General features: G+C 32.4%; 2 protein-coding genes across 4 annotated transcripts; both read left to right on the top strand.

Annotated features, from left to right (window-relative positions):
- Nucleotides 1–5153: 5153 nt before the first annotated feature.
- On the top strand, nucleotides 5154–13345 carry LOC117925449. 3 transcript variants are annotated; one of them, XM_034844456.1, is made up of 7 exons: nucleotides 5154–5262; nucleotides 5609–5795; nucleotides 7852–7937; nucleotides 8076–8222; nucleotides 9612–9735; nucleotides 12282–12568; nucleotides 13052–13345. In XM_034844456.1, the coding sequence occupies exons 2-7, from the start codon at nucleotides 5618–5620 to the stop codon at nucleotides 13142–13144; spliced, it is 915 nt and encodes a 304-aa protein (XP_034700347.1). In that variant the 5' UTR covers nucleotides 5154–5262; nucleotides 5609–5617; the 3' UTR covers nucleotides 13145–13345. The 3 variants fall into 3 exon arrangements, with proteins under 3 accessions (XP_034700347.1, XP_034700348.1, XP_034700349.1); XM_034844457.1 differs by having other exon boundaries at nucleotides 5192–5262; nucleotides 5551–5795; XM_034844458.1 differs by lacking the exon at nucleotides 5154–5262 and having other exon boundaries at nucleotides 5689–5795; nucleotides 7833–7937.
- A 3035-nt stretch (nucleotides 13346–16380) lies between these two features.
- LOC117924938 (boron transporter 4-like) lies at nucleotides 16381–22264 on the top strand. Its single transcript, XM_034843682.1, has 13 exons — nucleotides 16381–16484; nucleotides 16583–16665; nucleotides 16846–17038; nucleotides 17118–17256; nucleotides 17357–17522; nucleotides 17604–17770; nucleotides 18041–18214; nucleotides 18326–18421; nucleotides 18508–18624; nucleotides 18793–19109; nucleotides 19261–19540; nucleotides 19658–19795; nucleotides 21987–22264. The coding sequence occupies exons 1-13, from the start codon at nucleotides 16381–16383 to the stop codon at nucleotides 22038–22040; spliced, it is 2028 nt and encodes a 675-aa protein (XP_034699573.1). The 3' UTR covers nucleotides 22041–22264.
- The last annotated feature ends 206 nt before the right edge of the window (nucleotides 22265–22470 follow it).

The following is a 22470-nucleotide window of genomic DNA, read 5'->3' as shown; positions in this document are numbered from 1 at the left end:
TAAGAAACACTTTACGATTATTAGAGAAGCCAACAACTTGATAAAAATAGTGATAGTCAAAGTGTTGTTCCTCTTAAAAGCCTCTTTTTGTATCATCATTACTCCTCTCCATTATGGAATTTTAACAACTTGATAGAATTTTGTGGGCTCCAATTTACAGTCAAGAGACGTAAGAAACACTTTACGATTGTTAGATAAGCCAACAATTCTAAGCAATAACATTAAACAAATGATGGAATGCGCTTGCACCTTGAGAAGACGTTGGAAGTAGGCAAGTTGTTGTAATGGTAGTATTGCATATGTAGTCATTCAAATATTTGAATGGGCATCGAGTACAAGCTTACTAACAATTTGATTAAGAATATTTTGTACATATCAGGATTATTAAGGGTGAAATGGGTAAAAAAAAACTAAGATCATAGACAATGCATTATCATCATCATTAACCTCATAAATTGGTAGTGGCATTGCAAGATGAGTAAACAATTGAACACAAGAATCACAATAAGAATAGGCATGTTCATAAAATAAAATAATACCTCAAGTACAAATGGTTTGTCTCAAGATCATAAATTTTGTATCTCTTTTGCCTAGAAGGATACCCTATGAATCTAGGATTGGAATTGGAACAAGCACCAAATTTATGTTTTGAAGGGAAAGATTCAAAGACTTTAAGATGAGAGTAAGAAAGATTATCAATAACTATTTCTTGTGGAGTTCTACCATTTAGGGGTGTCCCCTTTTCGAAGTTTGCCTTGAGCTAAAAAATTATAAACTAAATATTTCATATTTTGGCAATTGTTGCCTTCAGGCACTATTAGTGCAAACCCTTCATTTGAATTAGGTGTTGAGGTAGCAAGTAGCCATGTCTCTCTTCTTGTAAGAACAATGAAACAGTTTTACTCATTGTTGGAAGTGGTTATGGTAACAAAATTCAACTCTGATCGGCATAATAACCATCATTGAAGCCTCGCAAAATTTCATTGAATGATCCTATTGTGATAGCTCTATAATTGTCTTTGCAACTCTAAAAAACAACAACTTAGAATGGTTATATATATGATGTCATTTAAAACGGATGCAATAAGCAATGGCAAAAAGGCTTTTTGCCTACTATTTGATACCTCATAAATCTTCATGGTATTTGGTTGAGAAAAACATTCTTGTATGTCCTTCCTAATGGCTTAGGTTGTATATGCATAAATGTATGGATTCCAAGACATAAGAACACTGACTATTAGATTATTATAGTGGTGCAATGTGTATGAATTTGAAAAAGGCTTTATAGTAGGAACAACCATATCCTGGTTGGATGAGGTTTGGTGAGCTAAGCTATGGAAAAAACTCTCCTTCCATTTACTACTGATAAGAACATTGATTAAGTCAAATATTTTTTTATATTTAATTTTAAATATAACTTAAAATTAAATAAGATTTAATAGTATTAAGTACTAAATTATAATGTTTAATAATATAAAGTATTAAGTTATTCATTTTTTTAATATTTTATTTTTATTAAGTATTAAAAATAAAGGAAAACCAATATGTTATTTTTAACATTAAAAAAAAGTCAAATATTTAAGAAATAAGTAATAAATTAATGAATATTTTAGTTTGATTTATTTAATCAAAAACTTAAGAAACAGTAATAAGTCAACAAAAAATAAAAAAATAAATAATTTGAAATTTGAAAGCCAATTGTTCTCAGTATCAACAAACGTTATCTAAAATTATCTGATTCCTATATTTTACTATCTCTTTATTTATGAAATTAAATTCTCTCCAATAAATTGGTTTTCTAAATTTTAGATGTTATTAAAATTTTCTTAATTTTTTTCAATACCATTCTAAATATTTCTAAGAGTTGGTAATTCAATAGAAGTTATCATTATTGACGGAGTTTAGTAATAAATGAAAATTTCAAAATTTTAAATAAAAATTTAATAAATTTAATCTAAATTACTAATTTGGCGATATGCTCAGAGATATTACCAATCAGGGATGTGAAGCCCTTCGAATAAATATTAAGATTAGCAGATAGTCATGGCCGCAGCTTGTTTGTGAAATCCTATCATAACGTGCATGACTGGGGATGATAGCTAGTGCATCAGAGGGTCCGCTGTATTCAAGAGAGCATGTGTGAAAGCTCTTCAAAAGCAAGGCATCTTCATGTGCGACCGAGAGAATCTGACTCGAGCCATGGCCCAACCAAGTCAAGGTTGTCTCTGAACACTGACCTCATCCCAGCCATAACGAACGGACAGGTGAGCACGTAGTCAACACGTCTAACCCGCTCATTCAATTGCGGAAATCAATCAATGCATTGTTTCATTTTCATTTTAAACTAAATTCGCCTTCACAAAAGATGACATCATTTTTTTTCCTATTCAAACTAATTTAAAAAATATCATAATTTTAAAATTATTTTTTATATTACGGTATTTTAAAAAATATTTAAAATGAATACACTACTACATAAAATCTCGGGAAAAAAAATGAATTGATGGGTTTGAATCAAAATTCAAATCACCTTTTACCACCAAAAATTGAATTAAATCAAATTTATTTAAGATTGATTTAATTCTATTGGACCTAAGTTGATTTAGGTCTTAAAACTAAATTTAAAAAAAAAATTAAAATTAACTTGATTTGACATTTAAATTTTCTAATTCAAAATATAAAAAAAATTAATTTACCCTCCTCAATAATGATAAATTAATTTAATAGAATCTAAAAAATATATAAAATATAAAATATTAAAAAAAAAACTTATTGATTTAATTTTTATGGGTTAAAAGACAAGAAAATTGAAAAAATTTTCTAAGTGTACAAACATTTATAGTTGTTATAAATTAAACCAATTTGATGGATTTTAGTTAAATTTAATAGATTTTTAATTTTCAATTCCACCCCTAATTTAAGCTTCGAATTATTTAAAAGAAAATTTACTTGACAATAAGAATAAAAAGCCTAGAAGAAAGGGCACAAATAAAATTTTATTTTTATTAATTGAAAAACATTGGCCTTCATAAAACAACCTAAATTCAATGTCTAAATTAATCAAAAGTTTGTAAGTTCTTTGGAAACATTACAATATTTTTATATAAATGAAAAATTAGAAGGAAAAAAAAAACAATATATAGTAACATTTTCTTAATATAAAAAATTATTTATTTATTTTTACATAAAAACTAATATAATTTAATAATAATATTTATTGCAAGTTCTTAATTGAATTTTGATGATATTCGATGGTTAATGATATTAATAGCCCAAATTAAGTAGGAGTTTTTACATAAAAACTAATGTAATTTAATACTAATATTTAATGAAAGTTTTTAACTCAAGGGTTTTCCTGGATTTTCATAATATCAAGACATGGTTAATGATATTAACAACCCAAATCAAGATAAGTTTTTCAAGTCTATTTGTTAAAAATTTCAAAGAAAGTTCAATTAACTATGAGTTGTTTCGGCGAAGTAGAATAAGAAGATCAATTTCATGAAATTTTGTGATGCTTGAAGACTTGAAGTAAAATAAAATATGTTATAAGATGGTATTTATTAATGCATTTAAGATTAAGCTATTTCTCATAGGCTTAAAAGTTTTATTTTCATCCTTGCCTAAGCTCAAATCTATTATTTATCTCAAGGATTTATATGAATTTTTGTTTTTGATTAAAATCTTGAACTATTATTTTTTTTTAAAGGTTTTGAGAAGGGTCAACAAAGTTGTTAAAAGTTTCATACCTCAAACCATTATTTTTAAATACCTTACAATCAACCAGTTGTGGGGTCAAGAATAACCTTAATTGGTCGATGGTATTTTTGTACACTCTTTCTCTTTTAATATCTATAGTGTAGCCAATTGAGGCATAGCCTCAACCACTCGAGGACATAGCCTCAACCATAACCTCAACCACTCGAGACTTAGTAAAGGGTAGATTGCATCAATAGTTAAGTTTAAAAACCTCAACGGTCACTTACAAAGTATTTAATTCTCAACAACTAGTAGATTGATTAAGGTCTTTTATGACTTTTGGGGTCTTTGAGCTAAAAACCAACAAATGAAAGAGTTTCAAAGTATTTATTGATAAAAAAAAAAAAAAAAAACAACAACTACATTCAATTGGAAAATTATTTTTTCTCTCATTAAAAGCTCTTTTCCAAAGTGCTGTGATTTTTTACTTGTAATTATTTTAATAAATCTTAATAATTTATCCTAACTATTTATATTAAGAGCTAAACTTGCATCTAGGATTGGAAGCATTCAATCATTTCTTATTTACTTATTGTGAGAGAAAATATTTCAAATAAGTTGAATACTTGAAGAGATTGTGAAGGTCCATTGAAATTAAGAAATTTGAGAAATTTGAAAACTTCCGACTTCAAAAGCCTTAAAATTGTGAAACTCTTGTGAAAAGTAGATATAGTTGGGCTGTTAAACTGATATAAAAAAGTTTACAGATTTATTTTCTTTATCTCTTTAATTTATTATTATCTTGTTCTTTAGTTCTTATATTTTTTGCTTTAGTTGATAAAATAATACTAATATGTATTTTATTTAATATAATTTTTATATATTTAACAACATATTATAAAAATTTAATTTAATCAGAAATATTATCAACAAAGAAATAGAAACCACTACAAAATTATAAATTAATTTCATATTTTTTTTTCAAAAAAATAAAACAAACATTAAGATGTAATATAATTTTTATTTTAAATAAATAAAAAATATTAAAATGTATTATATTTTTTTATTTATTTTAAATATAAACATAACATAAAAAAATAGAGACAAATTTTTTATTTTTTTTATAAGAATTTTAAATAATTATCATTTTAAAATCCTCCTTGGAAGCTTCGCTCTCCTTTCATTTTCAGATGCCTTCCTCGAAAGAATGCTCCTTGGTGAGGTTCATTGTAAATTACAAAAACTTCTAATTATATTTTAGTTTATTATTTATTTATTTTTATTTATTTTTCTCTTCTTATCCACATTTCATTCATGAAGAGCATAGGCGAGCTCAAAAATCTTGTTGGGCTCAGCCCAGGACTTTCAAGCTTTTGGGTCGAAGGTTGACCGGGGTCGTCACTGGGCAGGCCCAGGGGTAGCCAAAATGACCAATCCAGGTGCGTGCCAAGCACCACGCACCGCGCTCAGATAAGACGACCTCGTTTCGAGTCTTTCTTTTACCTCACCCGACGCCTGTGAAAAGTTGAGAGATTTTCCTTACGGTTTCTGTTCAAATTTCAGGTGATCGTCTCGAACTCTTATTATATTTCTGATCATGTTTTTGTTTTTAAATTATTGCTTTGATCCATGTCAGTTCATGATGATCTTTTTGTACAATTCTAAAAGGCCGTGTTTGGGTACTGACAAACCTGCGAACAATAATAGGAAAGGAAATGTGAATTTGGGACTGCCTTTTTTTAAATTAAAGTTTTATTTTATTTTATTCTTGAGATCAGAATTTTGATTCGTTTCAGTTCCTGCATTTATCAAGCAATTGATTGAAAAGCTTGTGTTTGGGCGTTTTTCTAGGGTTTTGATATTTGACTCGTCTAGGATTTGGAATGTTATACTTTTCTTTTGGAAGCAGGCTTCGTCAATGAAAGGAGAAGTACAGCTAGAACCATCAGGTGAGCGAAACCCTAGGGACTCTGATCCTCTGCTTGAGAACCAGGTGGATTCATCCACAGGAAGTTCAAGCGAGATAAATAGTGAGGACATTGAAGCTGGCTCTGTACCCTGTTGTCGCATTTGTCTCGAGTGCGATGGAGAACCAGGTGAACATTGCTGATTATTCCTATTTGACGGGTTTTCTTGACTCTGAAGAAATTGCTTTGTTTGTGCCGGTCTTGCCTGACTCTCATCTTGGATGTTTCTTTCAAAATAATGGATTATTGGTGGCATGTTCACAAATCTTTATTAAGGAAAATTTGATTTCAAAGTATTTGGATGTTATTTTGTGATAGAAAAGGCTGGTGGCATGTTCGAGAAACCATATGCTGAATGGGTGTTAGTTTCTTGCATAATGTAAACAGGCTCCTGAATCATTACATTTTATGGTAACATACTGATTTCAGGACATTTTTTTTGAAAGATTTCATACATTCATGGGAAAGATTGACAGTTTTGTGACCTTCATTCTGATTGACTATGGCTGATTGAGTTGATAATAAGCTACTTATCTTATTAACTAGGGTTATTTAGACAGATGACATAAAATAGTCATGAAATCAGAAAAATAACCCTCCTTAGCGATTTTTTGGAAACATGACCCTCTCTAGATCTTTTTGGAACTCCAAAATCTCATTTTTCTCTCACTTCTTGCTCTATTTTCCTCTCATTTTTGCTACCCATCTCTCTCTCTAAGCTTATTTTGCTCTCTCTCCAATAAAATTTCTTAAGCTCTTTCTTCACCATTGTCTTTGTTGTGAAGCCCCACTATGGATTTGTTGATTCAGCTTAGTCTTCCTCTAACCTTCCACAACTTCTTCATCTCAAACTTCAAATGATTGATTTTCCAACATTCTTGAGATGAAAATAGCTGAGATAGGGACAAACACTATTTTGCAAGATTTCTCCTTACAATCATACCATGAAGGCTATTTTGTTGGTTTTTTTTCTTTAAAAAAAAAATTTTAAATGATGATTGAACATGTAGAAGATTAGTGTTGCCCTTTTTGTATATTTTGATATGGAGTATCTATCACAAAAACATATACATATATTTTGATATGAAGTATAAAACATGTAATCATTTTTTTTTAGTATATGGGATAATTGAACTTGTAGTTTATCAATCAATACCAACTCATTTTTAATAAAAAGTAAACTCACTTGTTCTTTAATATTTTTATGAATCTCATTAATATTGAACAAACTTATATTGATTTGTGTGATTGCTTTTGTGTGTAGTTTAACTATATAAGTTTCATTTACAAAACATTTGACAATTTAAGTTCTCAGTTATGTTTGATGCACCTAAATTGCATTGTGGTGAAGTTTTATTTACAGAAAACTTAACCCTAGTTACGTTCTTGGTCATAATGGTCAACTGAACCGCATTGTGGTTGAGTTTCATTTATATAGAGCTTAATTAGTGTTAAATTCTTAGTCATAATAGTCACATAACCAACAATGTGGTGAAGCTTCTTTTATATGGAACTTAAATGGAATTGAATTCTTATTCAAAATGTGCATGTGGACTTAACAATAGAGAGTAGTTGGTTGTTTATCCTGTAAATCCCTTTTTGGGGTCAACAATGGTGAGGTGAGACTTCAATTATTTATTTATTTTAATAACCGTAGAGGAAAAATTGGGAAAAAGAGAGGGAGGGATGAAAAAGTGTTGGTTGTTTATATATCTTAATTCTTTTTAATGCTTAATAATGGAGAGTAGAGAAGAGGATAGCGAGGGCTTAGTTTTCTTTAATGCAGAGGGGGAAAAAAGAGAAAAGAATAAAGAGGTAAGAGAAAATTAGTGTCTTGGAGGGAAACTAAATGTGAAGGGACATTTTTGTCAAAAGTGGGTCATATATCAAGTTTTGAAAGGCTGAAGGTCATTTTTACAAATAAAGGTGTTATTTGAACCCTTTTGACCAAATAACCTATTACATATGCTCATTGGATTATTGAAATAGCTAAGTTAATGTTACTTATTCACACTGGAAATCCTTCAGATGATATGTGGCTTGGCATTTTCTCTAATTATATATTTGTTTTGAGTTGTTAGCAGTGATGCCTTTTCTTTTATTGTTCTTTTTTCTTTCCTAAATCTTGTTGTAACTTGGGCTTGTTCTTTTTTCTTTGGTCTCAAGATTGTTTTTCATTTTATAGATGATGAATTGATATCTCCATGCATGTGCAAAGGCACCCAACAGTTTGTTCATCGTTCATGCCTTGATCATTGGCGTTCAGTGAAGGCAAGTATACTTTCTTGGGGTTCTAGTAGCAATTGATTTCGAATTGTAAAAATTTTTGAAGGTTGAAAATTTAATTTTCTTATAGATCTAATGAAGTTGCTTTATTTTCCCCATTCAATGGTTCTTTGTCCTTTACAGGAAGGATTTGCTTTCTCACATTGCACAACTTGCAAGGCGCAATACCATCTTCAAGTTGCATTATTTGAAGACAACTCTTGGCGTAAGATAAAGTTCAGACTTTTTGTGGCCAGAGATGTTTTCCTTGTATTTTTGGCTGTACAAACTGTGAGTTCAGTGAAATTTGCGTAACGAATTTCCTATCAATCTTCTTATTTTGAATTTTAAAGTAGTAGTTCATGACATCTGGAATTTGGGGTGCAACTTGAGTAGGTTGAATTGGGTTGGGTTGACAGTCAGCCCAAGCTGAACCTGTATGTGAAATCATTTGTCCAAGCTCAACTCAACCTCAATTTCAACCCAACCTCCCTTGGCAAGGCCCAACCTGAGTCTTTTTACTAAACTCAGAGTTAAAATCAAGTTAGCAAATATATGTTCAGATTATTCAAGTTAATAATTATTGTATAAACTTAATATCCATTTGACTAAATATTTTACTAATCATTCAACCACATTTAACAAATAAAAAACTATTAATAACATACTTAGGTTAAAATTAGGTTAAGCTTGGGTTAATAAATATATGTTCAAGTTGGTGTTGTTGGTCAAGCTAATAAGTATTATATAAATTTGTTGGTCAAGTTAATTAGTATTATATAAACTTGACATCCATTTCACTATGTATTTAACTAAACAACCTACAATTAGCAAATAAAAAACGATTTATAACATTCATTTAACTATATAACCCTATAGAAAACATTCATTTAACTAGAAATCTAAAACTTTTGCAAATTAATATGCCAATATGTAAATTTGTAACATCCATTACTCGATCTATGTAATAACTACATCCTATGCTATAATCAGCAAAATGAATCAAAAGCTTTAAAATAAAAACGGAACTCAAATGAAAGAAAAGACCATCACATAAGATTACATAACATTTTTAAGCAATTTCCAAGTCAATCAATTAAGAGTAAGAGTTACACTTTCTACATATTTCAAGAAGAAATTTCAATTCATAATCAGTCATTCAAACAACTAATCACAATTAGAAGAAAGAGTGACTTCTCTAATAAGTTTCTAGAAGTAACTCAAAAGTTCATAACCAATCCTTCAGATAATAATAAACGTGCATCCCAAAAAATAAAGCCAAGAAACACAAAATAATTGTTTATGACGTTCAAATAGCCAGCTTTTCAAAGGTGCATCAACTCCCAATTATATATCATTCTCTATAACATTTAAATTTAATTCGGTTTAATGTTTTATTGCTCAAGCCCAACCCAAATTGCGAATTAAATTGCCAAAGTGTGTAAAAAAATCTGGTTGGTGTCGGCTTGTTTTGGTATGAATCTCCCCAAGTTGCAGCATTATCTGGTATTAAGTTTTTGGGTGTCATAGTGCAATGCTACTATTATTTTGAAGGCACAGAGCATTAGGTCTGCTCACTTTTTAGGTGTTGCTACCACTGCAGATCTCTTTGTCAATTCAAAGTCCATCCCTCTCTTTGCAACCCTCTTCCTATATCTAAAGGATGCATCTGTTTTCCAGGTCATCGGTGCTATGGGTGGATTTGCATACATCATGGACAAAGATGGGGCTTTCAGGAATTCGTTCAGTGATGGTTGGGATCGAATATTGTCAAGGCATCCTATACCATTCTACTACTGTATAGGTAAACTTTCAGAAACATTTTTCTTGACTATCTATTAGTTTCTGGCTCCATGTTGATTGGTTTTATAATTTGTCATGCTTCCATAAATTACATCTGTCTAATAAATATTTTACTACCAGCAGCATATTTCCATTCAAGTTACTCTCAAAGCATGAGTTTATTCTCTTTTCCAATTTAAAACCCGCTGTTGAAGCTTTGAAGGACAGACGTGAAGAAATCTCTGGGATTTTATATGTATACTTTTTGTTTTTGTTAGGTTTCCTCTTCTTCTTTTGTTTTTGTTGGGTCTAGTGCTGGGAGGGGGGGAAGACATCAATGTTTTCAGAACCGAACCGGTCATTGAACCGGAAAAGTTACCGGTTCATGGTTCACTGGTTGGACCAGTGGTCGAACCGGTGACGTCATAAATATATAATTTATATATTATTAAAATTAAAAATAATTATAAAAGATTTAAAATATATATGAATAAATTAAAAATCAATAATATTATTTTATATCTTTGATATAATCAAATTAAATCATATTAATATTTTAAATTTTATTAAATGAAATATTTATAATATTTAAATGTAAATATATTAAAAATGAAAATTTAAACTAATTTTATAATTTTTAAAAATATTATATTATTTTTATTTGATATTATAAAAAATTTTAAAATCCAATATATATTGTTTTGTTTAGCACATTAGATAACAAAATGCATGTAGCCGTGTGGTGTCCAAGCTTGGTTGAGGAACTTGAGGTACAAGGTTCAAACCCCCTTGGTGGAAGAGTTTTATTACTTTTTTTTCATTGATATAATGTTAGCAATCCCACATCGGGTTTGGAGAGGAATAAAGATGGAAAGGGTGCCTATAAAAGCTATCCTCAAGGAGGCCAAAGGAAGCACCTGGACTATGGGCTCAAGACTCAGCCCACAAAATGGTTAGATGAGTGTGGGCCTTGTCATAATAAGATAGGGCCCAGCATCTAAAGACATTTTTTCCAGTGGAACTCTTCCATCCTTCCAAAATGAGGAGGTTAATTTGAACCGTCCGGTTCCACTGGGTCACCGGTCTGACCGCTGGTTCAGACGGTTCGTGACCGGTCCAATAGTTAAACGGTTCAATAGAGTGAATCGGACTGGACATGTGACCGATCGACGGTTGAACCGGTTGGACCGGCTGGTCCAGTCCGGTTTTTAAAACATTGGAAGACATTGTTCTGGCATGTTGGTTGACCCTCATAGTACTTGCTAGGCAGTCATTTGGGATATTATTCAGGCTGTTCTGGCTTTCATGATTTCTATTACTGTAGAAACTTTTACATAGTTTGTCTCATTTCACTGGGTTTTGAGAGAACAAGGGGGATGGAATGAATGTAGTTGTGCGATGTTCTAGGATTCAAGGAAGGATTGGGGACAATGGGAAAATGTAAGCTATTCTCAATTTATTTAGTTCCACTAATTTTTCTAAATTTATTTAATTATATTTTATTTTTTTTATCAGCAAAATTATTTCAGTGCATGTAAAAAATTACAACAAGGATGCATTATTCTTCGAACTAGAAACAAAAGAGGCAAGGAGGTATGCAAATGCAAATATCAATGGTACACCTTACACCCTACAAAAGCCACTAAGCTAGTATCATCATCTTAGCCAAAGAATTTGCTGACAATCAGGCTTAGTGTAATCCACCTAAAAAAGAAAGAAAGAAAGAAAGAAAGGCAGAGCACACCCACTATGTAGCCTGATCTGAATGTCTGTTACACACGTGTGCGTGTATTGATTGGCACACATGAACATATCATAGGAACCAATCTCAATTACATAATATTTTTGTGACCGAATTTCTCTGATACACCCCAATTATTTGGTTCTTTTCTTTTGAAAGAAAATTATTATGCAGAACTTAAAAATTCAATCATGTGGGGAGAATACATTTAAATTTTCTAAGAAAATTCCAATACCAGCCATGCTTGTAAGTCTTGGTTGTCTGTAGGATTTGAAGATATTGTGATCCTTGTGTCTGAGGCATGCATTCATGCCACTGCCAACCTTTACACTACCAATTCTAGATATTTATTTCATAGATCCTCAAGACAGCTTACTTTCAAAATATAATGATAAGCAAAAAACATTTATGTCAACAAGGTTAGTAATTAGCAAATCTGCTGCTGATTGTTTTCTGATCGACTGATTGCTCCATCTTCCTTGTTTTCATATTGTAATCTTATTGTTATGGAGTAAGTAAAAGCAGTTGTGGCAGTCTTATTTAGTCATTGATACAACATGTTTATTACCAGTTATATCTAGAAATTAGTGACTGGGATACCTGCCAGGCTAGAAAGCCAAGCCGAAGGAAATCAATTATAGTTCTTGGCCTTTTTTCTCTCTCTCTTTGGTTTGTTTAAACATATTAAAAATGAAAAAAAGGTAGAAATATCTTGCATGGTTTCATTCTTCACTATATGTTTCCTCATAAAGGTGTTAAATGGAGACTATTGATCACTGACTTGATATTTATTTTTATATTTTGATTGTGTACATGAACAATACCAGGGGTACTGGCCTTCTTTGTTTTGCTGGGGTTTTTTGGTCTCATATTGCATTGCTCCTCCTTAAATAGCAATGATCCTCATATGGCGGGCTGCCAGAACTGCTGCTATGGATGGGGCATCTTGGATTGTTTTCCAGCATCTATGGAAGCATGCTTCGCACTTGTCATAGTTTTTGTTGTCATCTTTGCCATTCTGGGAGTTGCCTATGGTTTCCTTGCTGCCACCATGGCCATTCAAAGAATTTGGCAGAGGCATTACCACATACTAACCAAAAGGGAGCTCACGAAGGTAAGCTTCCAGGGCACATTCTTGTTAATAACTGTGGTTATTTCTTGTAAGAATGATACCAATTTTAGAACAGTTATCATATTAATATGGTTACTTGAAAGCTGTGGAAAATTTGCAGTTCATCAGATTCTATTCTGGTGGTGGGAAGGGTTGGAGGAGAATGGTGAACATGTTTACTTCTTACACCAAGGGAGTCAGTCTCCATTTGATTTTAAACCAAATGGTGATTACAAATGGAGCAGATAACCTGCATGGGTCTTGTGGGGGACAAATTTTCTTCATATGCTTAACAATGATTAGTCTCAAATATACTGATTTTGTTATGACCTGAGTAGCTATATGGTGTGCTTATCCTAGTGTACAGATCATATCATTTGACCAGAAGTTTGTAGGGGCATGGTCTGAGCTTCCTAGATAAACACATTTGTTTCAGGATCCAGGAAGGAGTGCATCTGATGTTTCCTTTCTTGTAAAATGTTGCAGGAGTACATTGTGGAGGATCTCCGGGGCTGTTATACGCCACCAAAACTGGATCCAGAACATGAAGAACGTCTGAAAATGCTTAAACTTTTGTAGGACGGGATGATGAGATGAAATTGTTGTATGTCTTATTGAATTGTTTTAAAGTCACGGAACTGAGAGTTATAATGTGTATTTGCTCAGAAGTTGTGAAGAATGAGAAAAGATAATTGCTGTTTTGAGTCGATAAGCTAACTGAACAAATGTTGCAAAAAGTGAAGATAAATAACAATCTGTGCAGTCATATGTTCTCATGTCTTTGTATGGTTTTTTCTCTGCCACCTTTCCACCACGAGTTGTACATCACACTGTCACTATAGGTATTCTAGATGGCTGATCTAGGACAGCACTCAGATTGGTAGCACTTGGTGGGTGATTTCCTTGTGTATATGCACATGCTCTTGTGGGAGTGTGTTCTTGGAAGTTGGACCGAAACACATGCTATAAGGATACACCCTTGACTCAAGTTTATGTGCAGGCAAACTATTGTGGTCATTCCTTGTCTTTGGGTCCTTGAACCTGAATCTCGACATGATTGGAGGCTTCTTTTTTCATTCTTTAGAATGATAATAAAATATGGTTCCGATTCCGCTCTATTTCACATGTTGTGCTGGTTGAATTTTTTTTGTTGTTGCTGATGGTAGAAATGGACCCCGAGGGATATTTATAAATTCTGTTAAAAGATTATCCAAAATAATGTTTCTATTCAAATTTTAGAATATTTTTAGTAGAAAGTATGGTGAGATAGGATATTTACAAATTCTATTGATCGATGATCCATAATGAGAAAGAGTAACTTTCTCAATAAAAAAATTTAGTTAAACAACTTTGCAAATTTTGGCAGTTAAGGGTAACTTTCTCGATAATGAGAAAGAGGTTGAAATGGTTTTTCTCGAACAGAAATATTTTCAAAACTGAATTAATTATTGAATTGAAAAAGTTACTGATTTATAATTCAATGGTTATATCTATGATTGAACTGTAGTCCAATAGTTTCAAAATATATAATTTATATATTATATAAAATTAAAAATAATTATAAGAAATTAAGAATGTATATAATTATAAATTTTAATCATATTCTATGTTTTTTATATTTGATATGTTAAATAAAATGATAGAGATAAATATAAATATATTAATATTTAAATTCTATAAAATAAAGTATGTATAGTATTTAAGTTTGAAGGTATATTTAAGATAAAAAAAAAATTTATAGACTTGTTTATGTATCTTATTATTTTAAAATTTTAAAAATTATTATACGATTTCATACTTATTATTATATAATTATTATAAAATAAAAAAAGAAAACAAATTTTTTCCATATATATGTATGTGTGTGTTACAAAGTTCAATTGTTTACTACTTGTTTTTACAAATACCTTGCAACAACTTGCAATGTTTGGCTAAGTGGGGTCAATAGTTTGTTATCATTTTGGTGAAACAATACTTGACTAGTTCTTAGGGAATCATATGGAAGAGATTGTTGGTTGAGAGTTGGATCTATTGGTTTGGCTTTTATAACCTCAATCCATGATCAGACCATCAATCAAGGTTTAAAAAATTTTGTTGACTATTACCTAATTAAGATTGGATGATTTAATAGTCCAATCATTGGTTCAATCGGACAAAAGAGATGGTCAATCCATGATTTGACTAGTTGTATCTACTTATTTGATTCAATTTTTAAAATTTTATTGAATAATATTATTTGATTTTTATAATTTCGTACATTATACATAATAATAACAAACTTTTTCATAAGATTAATTGAAACTTTTGTAATTTTCATACATTGTTTTAAATTAAGATAAACATTCGTCTTCGTGTGATAAATCAAGACAATTAAACTTAATGCAATAAAAATTTCTTGAATAAAAGGACATATTCTAAATATATTTTATACATCAACTCAAATATATTTTTTTATGATTAATTATTTATTTCCAAATAATAAATTCCTCATTTTTCTTTAGGATCTTGAAAAGGTGATGGTCTTTAATATATTTTTATCTTATGATCTTAGTCTAGATGCTATCACTATGTGGGAAATTTATCCACCATAACTTAATAATTGAAACTTTATTAACATTTTCATTTATTTTAATACCTAAACCTTTTTCATATTTAGGTTTCCAAGTTAATATGCTCCCAATCTATCAAAGGATTCCCTTTAGATTCATTGGATCCCCTATTTTACTATCCCAACAATTTTCTAGACGTAAAAACTAGTTAAAATCCTACTGATTATCCCACAACCCCTTGTACAAACCGATAGACACTAGAGTTAATGGTTAGACTTAAGACGGTAAGTGAAGTTCTGTGAAGCAACGGTGTGCTGACACCTGTCACACCAGAGTAACTGACAACCCTTTTTCTAACTGCCGGCGCTCCCCGGTTGAGCTGTCGCATTGTAATAGCCAGAGGAACGCCGAACGCCGTAAGCATCCAATAGGATACCAACATCACCACCACTCCCCTCCATGATTCAATACAAGAGAAGAAGCAGAGCTTCCTCTTCCTTCCGACATTAGTCCTCATCCATACAGAGTCTCCTTATTCACCACATTCATATTCATGAATCTCTAGTACTCCACACAATCACCTCTCCCTTCTCCTTCATTTAGTCTCTGGGTACGTTTCCTTGTTGTTTCCTTTGCATTTCTTTTCCCAAATCCGTGAAAATGCTCCCTTCTTCTCTAGTTTTTTTTTTCTTGTGTGAATGGATTTCAATTCGATAATAATCAACACTGTTAGGGTATTTTTTTCTTTCAAACACTTACGTTGGAAAGAGCAACCCCTGTTGGAATGGCGCGGAGAGAACTTTTGGAAAAATTCTCTTTGATATTGGCCTAAGAAATCGAGGAAGTTGACAAGTGAAAGTGGGGACTTGACCTTTCGCAGTCCACCTTATTATGTTGGGGTAACTCTGCTTCATTCAAACCTGATCAGGACCAATGTCCCATCTTAAGATGGGTTGGAGATAACATCTGTAGTCCATATTGCCAAAGTTTCAATGGTGGAAGAATAACATAACAATAAACATTGATAAAAGTAGTAGGATAGTGTTTGATAAAATTGAAAATTAAATATTAGGAACTCTAGTATTGAATTATAAGTGTTGAAAATTATGAGTATCCATATCTTAACTCAAACTCAAAAGGATCTCAAAGAAGCAAATTGGATTATCTTTATTATTTGTACACTGCTCTGTTACTCATAAGAGTTCCTGCATGATTTCCAAGGTGCCAACTGCCAACTGACCTTTTTATGTTTTCTTGCCTTCAGCTATGGATAACATCAAAGCCCCATTCAAAGGAATTATCAAGGATTTCAAAGGAAGAAAAACATGCTATAAACAAGATTGGACCAGTGCACTTCGCTCAGGCACCAGGTCCTTATTATTACTGTTATCTGTAGTAGATTAGAAATTGCATGGTGATGGGGATTATTCTCAGTGGAGACTATAATATCATTTGCATTTTGTGTCAGCATACTGGCCCCGACTACCTATATCTTCTTTGCTTCTGCTCTTCCAGTTATTGCTTTTGGAGAACAACTTAGTAGAGAAACAGGTTGGTTTATATGCTTTATTTATTTATTTTTGTGTATTAATGCCATTTAAAATTTACAAATTTTCATTGTATAAGTGAGTATATATATGTCCATGACTTTATCTCTTTAAGTAGTTGGGGATTTGGGGTATCTGCTTTCCACAGATGGTTCTGAGATTTTCTTTTTCTTTTTCTCTGTAGATGGACACTTGAGCACAGTAGAAACTTTAACTTCCACTGCCATATGTGGTATCATACACTCGATATTTGGTGGGCAGCCTTTGTTGATATTAGGAGTGGCAGAACCCACTGTTATAATGTATACTTACTTGTACAATTTTGCTAAAGGAAGGGCTGATCTTGGACGTGAGCTGTTCTTGGCATGGACCGGATGGTAACAGGAATTAACTTCATATTTCCATGTCTAAAGTTCAATGGTTTTACTTTGATTTGATTGAGTTAAATCCTTGTAGGGTCTGCTTCTGGACAGCTCTTTTCCTCTTTCTTCTTGCAATATTTAATGCTTGCACCATCATAACCAAATTTACGAGGATTGCAGGGGAGCTTTTTGGCATGTTGATTGCAGTTCTTTTCATTCAAGAAGCTGTCAAGGTCTCTGCTTGATCTCTAACAACATAATGGAAGAGAAAAATGAGATACTGCTCATGAAGGAGAAATTTATTGTTGATGTTGGAATATGTTGGAATTACAGGGGGTGGTGAGTGAATTTCGCATTCCTAAGGATGAAGATCCAAACTCAGAGAAGTATCAATTCCAGTGGCTATATTCAAACGGGTTGCTAGCTATCATATTCTCCTTTGGCCTACTTTTAACTGCCCTAAAGAGCAGAAGGGCAAGATCATGGTCGTATGGTACAGGTTTGTAAAGGGACTGCATAAGAATCTTTGCTGCAATGATTACTCTCATTTGGAAGCTGAACTTTTCACCATTAAATACAGGATGGTCCCGAGGTTTCATTGCAGATTATGGTGTTCCTTTGATGGTGTTAGTATGGACAGCTTTGTCATTCAGTGTGCCTAGCAAAGTTCCTTCTGGAGTTCCCAGGAGGCTTTTCAGTCCTCTTCCTTGGGAATCTGCTTCATTGCAGCATTGGACAGTGATCAAGGTAAGTGCCTCCAATTCATTTTGGAGATCCTATTTCTCATTCCAGGTAAGTGTTGAAATTCAACTATGAAGATAATTAAGGTCTATCTTCTGAGAATAAGCTATGCTAAGCCATTAACTTTACCTCATAAAATTGTACATCTTCTCATTCTGTGATTCAGGGGTTAACTTCTATGCAATGGCTAGTTTTGATTTAGGTTTAAAGAACAAAAATACAGTTTGCATTTTGAAATTTGATACATTAATCTGATATATTAAATTTAAACTGCAGGATATGGGGAAGATCCCTCCAGCATACATCCTTGCTGCCATCATACCAGCTGTGATGATAGCGGGTCTTTACTTTTTTGACCACAGTGTGGCTTCACAAATGGCGCAGCAGAAGGAATTCAATCTCAAGAACCCATCTGCTTACCATTATGACATCTTATTGCTTGGTGTTATGGTATAATGACTGATTCCTGTCAAAAAAATTTCCATTTATTGACCTTTAGGTTCCTACCTGAATTATCTTTCAGAATCATGTTGCATTGACTTATTTGAATTCATTACTTAGACTTTGCTCTGTGGATTTCTTGGACTCCCTCCCTCAAATGGGGTACTCCCACAATCTCCCATGCACACTAAGAGCCTTGCCGTTCTCAAGAGACGGGTTAGTCTGAATATTTAGAATGAAAATCACTAGTCCTGAGACAACATTATTTGATTGGGACCTATGAAAGTAATCTATTGATGCAGTTAATCCGAAGGAAGATGGTACAGAGTGCTAAGGAATGCATAAAGCAACAAGCTAGCAACACTGAGATTTACGGGAAGATGCAGGCTGTTTTTATAGAAATGGACATGGCTCCATCAGTAAGTTCCTGGGGTCGTGACCAATTTTTGGAAACGACGTTATACAATGACTTACCTAGTGTTTTCATGGGGCACTAGATAATCATTTTGCAAGCTGATCAAGCCATCTCAACTTGCTAGACGAGCTGTACTTAGCCCTTTGTAATAGCATTTTGTATTCTTATTCAGCTATTAGTCACTGAAGAGCTAAAGGACTTGAAGGAAGCAATCATGAAGGGTGAAGATGGAAAAAATGCGGACGATAAATTTGACCCTGAAAAGCACATTGATGATTACTTGCCTGTCCGGGTTAATGAGCAAAGAGTGAGCAACCTGTTACAATCTATTCTCGTGGGAGCATCAGTATTTTCCATGCCCATTATCAGGAGGATTCCTACATCAGTTCTCTGGGGATATTTTGCCTATATGGCCATTGACAGCCTTCCTGGAAACCAATTCTGGGAAAGAATGTTGCTTCTTTTCATTACCCCTGCCCGGCGCTACAAGTAGGTTCTTGTTTGTCCATATGGATTAACACCTGTGTACTTCTTCCAACATGCTAACATTTCCTAGCTGAACAATAACCCCTGCCTTAATTTACAGCTGCCAACAGATATACCACTAATTACTCTCTTATTTTGGAACTGTCTTGAGCAGGGTGTTGGAAGGGGTTCATGCTTCGTTTGTGGAATCAGTGCCCTTCAAATATATTTTCATGTTTACCCTATTCCAGTTTGTGTACCTTCTGGTGTGTTTTGGAGTAACATGGATTCCCATAGCTGGAATATTGTTTCCCTTGCCATTCTTTCTGCTTATAACCATAAGACAGCATGTCCTTCCAAAACTATTCCACCCCCATGACCTCCAGGAGCTGGATGCAGCCGAGTACGAGGAAATTGCTGGTGTTTGGAGCCACAGTCGTAGTTTCAAATTCAAGGTACTTGACCTCCCATGTCTAGATCTGGTCTGATCATGATGATGATTAATAAGGCCTCTGGAAGTTTTTTTTTTTTTTCCTTTTTACATCCCATCTTAACATGTTGAGTGTTAGCAGGACCTTGAGCCAACTCATTCAGGGCATAAAGAGGGTGAAGTAGAAATTTGTGATGCCGAGATATTGGATGAGCTGACCACCAGTAGAGGAGAGTTAAAGCTTAGATCTCTAAGCTGTCCGGCAGATTGGATCTCTCAGGTAAGACAAGAAACTTCAGTCTCAATTTCCTTAGCTATATAACCATGAGTTGAAGCCTACCTATTCATCGCATCTAGTTTCCAGGGACTAAATGTACAAAATTAAAATGAAATAAAACAAAATCAACTGTTGTAAGATATGAAAAAATCAAGATCCCAGAAGACAATAAAAACATAAACATAAAGAAATAGAAATGCAACAAGCTCAGGAGATGAGATGTCAAAAGACCACGATACTGCATTGCTCGCTTCAAGTTAATGAAAGAGCAGTCTACTAGTGTCTTTTTGCCAAGTAGAAAATTATCCTCAACCTAAGAGAAGGAAAAAAAGTCGAGATTTTATATCTCCATCTCCATCTCCAGAAGAAAAAAAGTCCTAAGAAACGGTATGAAATGTTAAATTGGTTGTATTTCTTCGAAGAAAACTGAGTCGGCTTTCTAAAATTTTACTTCTTGAAGCAGTGTGGTTGAGTTCATGAGTTGTAACTTGTAAGGGACTAGTGGCTTGCCGCACATGCATGGGCTCTCTTTTATGAAAGCGTATTTTGTAACTTTTCATCATTTTTTCGGTCTATTCGGATCTTTTTAAGAGTGTGTTTGGTCCCTAATTATATTCTTTTTTGGTTAATTCCTTTGTGGCATTTTGAACCATTAATTTTCTTAAAGCTTAAACTTATAGGATTTAAGTTCAATATACATACCATGTTCTTTAAATTTGGGAAAATTTAAAAAAAGATAGTTGATTTGACAGAGTTTCCTTTCTTAGAGAGTCCTGTTTTTAGTAGATTTTATTTTTATAAATTCAGCCTTAGGTAGTCTTTTTTTTTTTTTTTAATCAATTTTCCCATTTCAACCCTCTAAAAAATGTTGTTGCTTAGGTTTACTCTTGTCATACCAATATTTTTAAAACCGAACCGATCATTGAACCGAAAAAATTACCGATTCATGATTCACTGGTCGAACCGATGACATCATAAATATATAATTTATATAATATTGTTAAAAATAAAAATATTTATAAGAAATTATATACATATAAAATAAAATAATTTATTTTAATAATATTTCAATTTCATATTTGATATATCAAATATAAAAATAATAAAGATAAAATATAAATGAATTTTTTCTTTTAGAGAACCCAATTTTATGCCCATTTATACTTATTTTTAGAGAAAACCTATTTGGACCCTTCATTTTGAACCTATCTAATTCTTCATTTTCAATTCATCTCCATCATTCATTCAGAAACAAACCCTAAAACCCATCTTTTCCACCCCAACCGCACCTCCCCATATTTTCCCATCTCTTCTTTTTCTCACTCTCTTCTTCTTCTTCTTCTCCTCAAAACCCATCTATTCCCACCACAGCTGCACCTCTCCATTTTTTTCCATTTCTTTTCTTCTTCTTCTTCTTCTCTTATCTCATTTATTTTCTTTCTTTCCCTCTTTTTCTCGTTGTGCTCGCGCCTGCCGTCACCACCAACCACCTCGCTACCAGTAGTTGCTCCTACAATGATTGGTTGTCAGCCAACAACCGTCCCATCCCCACCATCCCACTATCTCTCTTTCATGGAAAAATAGAAAAAAAAATGCAATGACCTATTCGGTTCACTACAAACCAGTTCGCTCGGCTTATCGGTTCGACCATCGATTCTGACCGTTTGAGGCCGGTTTAATAAGTCGTCAGCTTAAAAGGGTGGATCGGACCGAAAATATCACTGCCGACGATCCAATTTTTAAAACATTATGTCATACACATCATGGACAATGAATTCTTTCTTTTATAGAATTTAGGTGATATTTGTTTTTTTTATTTGAAATTTATTTATTTTTAATTGACCCAATTAATTAACCAAATTTATTTTTATATGTTAAAAATATTTAATATAATTAAGAATAAAATCTTTATAAATTAATAACTAAAAAATATCAATTTAACATATTTTAAAATATCCTAAAATATCAAAAATTATTATAATAATGATAATTTTATATGATTAATTATGTAATTAGCAATTCTAAAAGCATCTTAAATCTTAAAATAACTTACTTTTAACACTTAATTTAAAAAATAAATAAATAAAACCCAAACAAACAAAGAATCCCATGGTGGACACAAGAAAAGAGTTAAAAGTAAATGGACAAATTTAAGAAGAGTTGAAATTGATGAATAAGTTTTGTGTTAATGTAGGTTCATCCAAAGGAAGATGAAGAACATAACGATACAGAGACCAACGAAGCATGAGGGGATGAAGTAATAATCAAGTTGAGCATGTTTATTTAAGGAGTGAGGAGGAATGTCTAGCTCCTAGTTTTATATTCTTGTATTAGTATGTAATGGAAAAAGAAAAAGAAAGAGAGAAAAAAAAATTAAAAAATGATAAGTTAGAGATGGACATGGAATTTTCAATTCTAATGCCAATCGAGTAGAGAGGCACGCATTCAAATTGATATTTGATTATTTTTCATTTGCAAGGAGGAAGTTATTTTCTTTCAAATGAGCTTTTTGTTAACTAAAATCTTTTTACAGTTTATACTTTAAGTAAACATTAAATAAGTATGTAAATAAAATAAATGAAATTACAGAACTTACTTTAATTCTATGAATCCGAGCCCAGTGACAACACTATTTCCTTAAGACAATTTTATTTGCTCTCTGGTGCTCAAGGTAGTGA

Source organism: Vitis riparia, chromosome 11 (assembly GCF_004353265.1).
Source record: "Vitis riparia cultivar Riparia Gloire de Montpellier isolate 1030 chromosome 11, EGFV_Vit.rip_1.0, whole genome shotgun sequence".
Classification (NCBI taxonomy): Eukaryota; Viridiplantae; Streptophyta; class Magnoliopsida; order Vitales; family Vitaceae; genus Vitis; species Vitis riparia.
This window is presented reverse-complemented; position numbering and strand designations above follow the sequence as displayed.

Coding starts and splice junctions, on each gene's coding strand:
- LOC117925449 (XM_034844456.1), top strand. CDS start 5,618: ATGAAAGGAGAAGTACAGCTAGAACCATCAGGTGAGCGAAACCCTAGG. Junction 5,796..7,851: donor CGAGTGCGATGGAGAACCAG/GTGAACATTGCT, acceptor TTCATTTTATAG/ATGATGAATTGATATCTCCA. Junction 9,736..12,281: donor ACCATTCTACTACTGTATAG/GTAAACTTTCAG, acceptor GAACAATACCAG/GGGTACTGGCCTTCTTTGTT.
- LOC117924938 (XM_034843682.1), top strand. CDS start 16,381: ATGGATAACATCAAAGCCCCATTCAAAGGAATTATCAAGGATTTCAAA. Junction 17,039..17,117: donor TTCTTGGCATGGACCGGATG/GTAACAGGAATT, acceptor AAATCCTTGTAG/GGTCTGCTTCTGGACAGCTC. Junction 17,523..17,603: donor ATCATGGTCGTATGGTACAG/GTTTGTAAAGGG, acceptor CATTAAATACAG/GATGGTCCCGAGGTTTCATT.